The sequence below is a fragment of the Notolepis coatsorum genome (assembly GCF_963971535.1).
Source record: "Notolepis coatsorum genome assembly, chromosome: 13".
NCBI lineage: Eukaryota > Metazoa > Chordata > Actinopteri > Aulopiformes > Paralepididae > Notolepis > Notolepis coatsorum.
In genome coordinates this window covers 18,041,041-18,045,894 of record NC_140177.1, presented here as the reverse complement: position 1 = coordinate 18,045,894, position 4,854 = coordinate 18,041,041, and the positions used below count along the sequence as shown (strand labels likewise).

The window sequence follows — 4,854 nt, the reverse complement described above, 5'->3', positions numbered from 1 at the left end:
AACCAGGTGCCCCCTGAACTTTAGGGAGCGAGTGTAGAGCACCGGGTTCACACAGCAGTGGGAGTAAAGGCCTCTGCATGCTACAGAAACTTGAAAGCAACTGCAACACAACATCGACAAAGCAACGGTGTTTTAGACACTCTGCCTTTATGCTTCTGCAACATCGACGCGCAAAGTTAGTTTAACTAAAGTTAGTTTAGGTTCGTGTTAACGTTAGATAATGTACAAAATAAACGTATTTCCGGTGATTTTAGACGTCGCTCTTTTATTTTGAAATCCCCCGACCGGAAGTGTTATAGTGTCTGTTGCTAGCAGCTTAACTTTCTGTGCTTTTCGAGCTAACGTTACCGTAACGACATTAGTTTCCAATGGAGAGGACCTCGGCTCACATGCAGCTCAAACTACCTATTGGAATAAATTAATTGATTGATGTTTAACTTGTCCCTGTGTGTGTCCAGTCATTTCGACTAGCAAACGTTGTATTTAACGTTAAAGTTACCTCAGGATACCATTGTATTTAGTTGGTTAGCTATGTAGCTAATGTGGATAGCATTTTGTATAGCACCAATGCTAGCTGGCTGGCTACAGCTTTATTTACTAAATTATGGAGGCTTTTTAATCGTCAAGGTAAGAGAGGATTTGTCATGATCAACTGAAAGCGTATGCTATGGAACAATATGTGCTTGGGTTTTCAGAAAAAGGCCAGCTATGTGACGCTAATTATTTATCATCAACGCTGACTGGCTACAACAATGGCGGATGGTATTCTCTGCAAGACCAATATTATTCTATGACAGCCCCGCCCCCATTCGCTAACCAACCAATCACTGCTACGCAATATCAACGCAACGGTTGTTTAGGTTAGATTTTGGAGACATGTACGCAGATTCCTCGCAACACAGTCTACAAGACCCTAAACAACCACCGCGCTGAAATCGCGCTGATGTTGTGTTGAAGTTGCTTTGAAGTTGCTGTAGCATGTAGAGGCCTTAAGGCAGCAGGCGACAGACCTCCACGGCCAGGGCCAGGCGCTCTTGTGGGGAGCAGCCCTCGGGTTGGTACACGGACGAGAGGAACATCAGCATGTTGTGACTGGCCCAGCATGCGAAGAAAGCCACCACGTTGCACAACACGGTCCTGTACTTCTGCCTGAATGTGGATTGCAGAACCCTCCTGATGATGATGGAGTAGCAGAAGACGATGATGGCGATGGGGAGGATGAAGAAGAGGAGAGACACCTGGAGGTAGTAGCCCACCTGGTCAGAGTCGGAGGAAGCCTCGCACGTAAACGTCCCGTCCCCCCGGGGGAGCTCCAGTAGCTCACTGCGTACCTCGAACGCTATTTCGGCGTCGGGGACAACCGTGCGCGTCACGGATCTGGGGTACACGAGTTCGACTCCCGGACTCGCCGTATTTTCTCAGAGTGTCTTTCCCCCCATCTATACCCCATTCAACCTGTATCTGTCGGTCATACTTGACCAGAAAAAGCGATAAACGCGAAAAGAACCAGCTGACTGGTCAAAGTTTAAAAAAAAAAAACGTCCCGTCCTCCTGGTCTTCCACCTTCGAATCCACGGCATCGCTCAGGGACGCCCCGACGCCGTCGAGCCAGGCGCCAGCGCAGGCCCCCGCCACCCACCTCCGCCTGCTCTGGGACTGGGCGCGGGGCCACGTCTGCACGGCCACGGTGGCGAAGCGGTCCACTGTCATGGCCGTCAGCAGGATGACACTGCTGTATATCCCCACGAAGTACGCCACGGTCAGGAACTTGCAGGCGAAGTCACCTGTCGTGGAAACCGGTTAAGAATGCGCTTGGTCAAATCATCTCGGTTGATACAAATGTATTTGCTAAAACATGGTAAATCGAATACAAATTAGTTCAGGAGTTTGACGTTCAACGTTTCTTTGGCCAGGAGAATCCAGTCAAGCTCCACGACTCATCTGTGAGTACACGCTCACACTATGGACACATTACAGAAGGAAATATCACTTTAAGAATAGTATAGCTTGAGATCGTATAATATAGCCTTGTATAGCAGTGTACATTAAGACCCTATGCCTCATCCGTAGCTAACAGTGTACTGCACTGCCACAGGACCTAACATGTCCTACCATGCTCTGTAAATAGCTCATGTACAGATACCGACATGCCTACTTTGTTTACTTGTTTATTGCATGTCGCTCTATTGGTTGGACTCTTATTATTATTACTTGTATTATGCACATCGTTGCGGGCGAGACCCCCCGCATTTCACTGTATACCTGTATGCCGTGACAAATAAAACTCTTGTATCTTGTATCTTGTATCTTGAACTTTGGGGGTGGTCCCCACCTCCCTAAAACAAGCCAGAGTCACACTGATTCTCCTGGACTTGTCTGCAGCCTTCGACACAGTCAACCACCAGATCCTCTTTGCGTCCCTTGCAGGAATGGGAGTGGCTGGCTCTGCGCTGACGTGGCTGAAATCATACCTCAGTGACCGCTCATACCAAGTCTCATGGAGAGGGACCCTGTCGGCCACCCACCCCCTGCGGACGGGTTTCCCCCAGGGCTCCGTCCTTGGACCCCTCCTCTTCTCCCTCTACACCAAATCTCTGGGTAACATTATCACGTCTCACACCTTCTCGTATCATTGCTATGCCGATGATACTCAACTCTTCCTCTCCTTTCCTCCCTCAGATATCCACGTCTCTGAGCGGATCTCGGCCTGTCTGTCCGACATATCCGCCTGGATGACAACCAACCACCTCAAACTGAACCGAAGCAAAACAGAGTTGCTTCACCTGCCGGCAAAATCCTCCCCCCTGGACGACCTTTCCATCACAGTCAAGAACGCAGCTGTGACCGCGTCCCCGACCGCCAAGAACCTTGGTGTTGTCCTTGACGACCGGCTGAACTTCTCCGCTCACATCGCAGCAACAACCAGAACCTGCAGATTCCTCCAGAGCAACGTCAGAAGGATCCGCCCCTTCCTGACAGAAGAAGCCACCGAACTCCTCGTCCAATCAACAGTCATCTCCCACCTTGACTACTGCAATGCACTGTCTGCTGGCCTTCTGACCACTGCCACTAAGCCTCTTCAACTCATTCAGAACGCAGCGGCCCGCCTGATCTCAAACCTACCGAAGTCAGCCCATGTAACCCCACTTCTTAGAGACCTGCACTGGTTCCCCATTGCTGCACGAATCCGCTTCAAGACCCTCAACCTGGCATATGGTGCGGTAAAGGGGTGTTAACAAAAGGCCTATGAATGGAGTCTACTACACACTGAAGACCCAGTGGTAGTGGTGGTAGACGGCCCAGAAAGGCAGGGTGAGGGCAAAGACAAGGTCGGAGCAGGCCAGGTTCAGGACGAAGACGTTGGTGGCCCTCTTCAGGTCCCCGTGGCGGATGAGGGCGCACAGCAGGAGGCCGTTGCCTATCACGCTGAGGACGAAGATGACGAGGAAGCACACGCTGTTGACAGAGCCGAAGGAGATTCCACACAGGTACTCCAGCTCCTGTTGGTCGTCACACACGTCCAGAGCGCTGCCGTTCCCCGCCGGGTCACAGGCCGTCCCGTTGGAGTCACCCTCTGGGTCCATGGCCACATTTCTGGGGAACTTGAGCACTATGGATGAAGTAGATTCAAGTTGAGATTGAAAAAGATAGAATAGAATAGACTTTATTGTCATTATACAATGTCATATAACGGGATTAGGGACTTAAAGTGCTGGTTCACACAAGTAATCAATAAGAAACATAATATCACAATACTATAAAAAAATATTTTTTAAATAAACAATGTCACAATACACAATACAATACAGAATATACAACAGTACAACAATCACAGTGTCAGACAGTAGTGGTGGTCTATATATTGCACAGTCTGGGAGGAGGGGGAGAGGGGGTGGTACTGTTAGTGCATGTCAGAGTTCAAGGTGGTGATGTCTCTGGGGAAAAAACTCTCTGAATCTATTGGTTCTGGCTCTGGTGCAGCTGTAACGCCTGCCCGGTGGTAACAGGTTGAACAGGTGGAAGCAGGGAGTCCTTTATGAGGGAGGGGAGGGGGCAGCCGACTTTCTAAAAAAGATGAGAGTGGATGGAGGATGTAAGGGAAGTAATTAAAGAGGTAAACTGTCCTCAAATGTTGATTTTCTTGAGCAGGATGGATATGAACAACTTGAGTTGTGCTTCAGGAAGGGAACTTTTTTGTAGCAGATTTTATTTGTCAAGTTTGGGAGAGAAGGCAGAATACTTTGTTTGAGACCGAGCTGTAATCTGCATTCAATCCGGATGTAGATAATGAAATGTAATTTGTCATGTAATAATGGATCAGCTGAGTAACAATGTTCATCAAAGTGTTTAGTGCTACAGTGTATGTTAGTATATTAGGACAAGTGCATGGCAGTAAGGTTAGTTAGGGTTATTATTATTATTATTATTATTATTATTATTATTATTATTATTATTATTATTATTATTATTATTATTATTATTATTATTATTATTATTATTATTATTATTATTATTATTATTATTATTATTATTATTAGATATTGATTGAATAAGTGTGTCTTTAGTCGACGGCGAAAGATTGGACGGGTTTCGGCTGTCCTAACTGTGGTGGGAAGTTCGTTTGGTGTCTTATAAACCAATGAGGGTTGGGCACTTTGTGAGCATGACACAAACATTTTAATTAATCAATCATGGTTGATGGTTGGTGAGCAGCGGAAAACCCATCACGTTCTTCCTCATTTTTGTTTCACATTTACTTAGAAAGCAATTCCAATATTGCATCGATGATTTCAGATTCTATTTGGCCTCATGCTCACTCTGAACCGTAATCAGTGTCACTTCATTATTCAGTAT

At 47.0% G+C, this 4,854-nt stretch overlaps 1 protein-coding gene across 1 annotated transcript; it reads right to left on the bottom strand.

The window, feature by feature from the left end:
* Positions 1-989: 989 nt before the first annotated feature.
* xcr1b.2 (chemokine (C motif) receptor 1b, duplicate 2) lies at positions 990-3,584 on the bottom strand (the record flags this gene model as incomplete). Its single annotated transcript, XM_084327582.1, has 3 exons — positions 990-1,256; positions 1,564-1,784; positions 3,269-3,584. The coding sequence occupies 3 exons, from the start codon at positions 3,582-3,584 to the stop codon at positions 990-992; spliced, it is 804 nt and encodes a 267-aa protein (XP_084183708.1).
* Between the last annotated feature and the right edge of the window lie 1,270 nt (positions 3,585-4,854).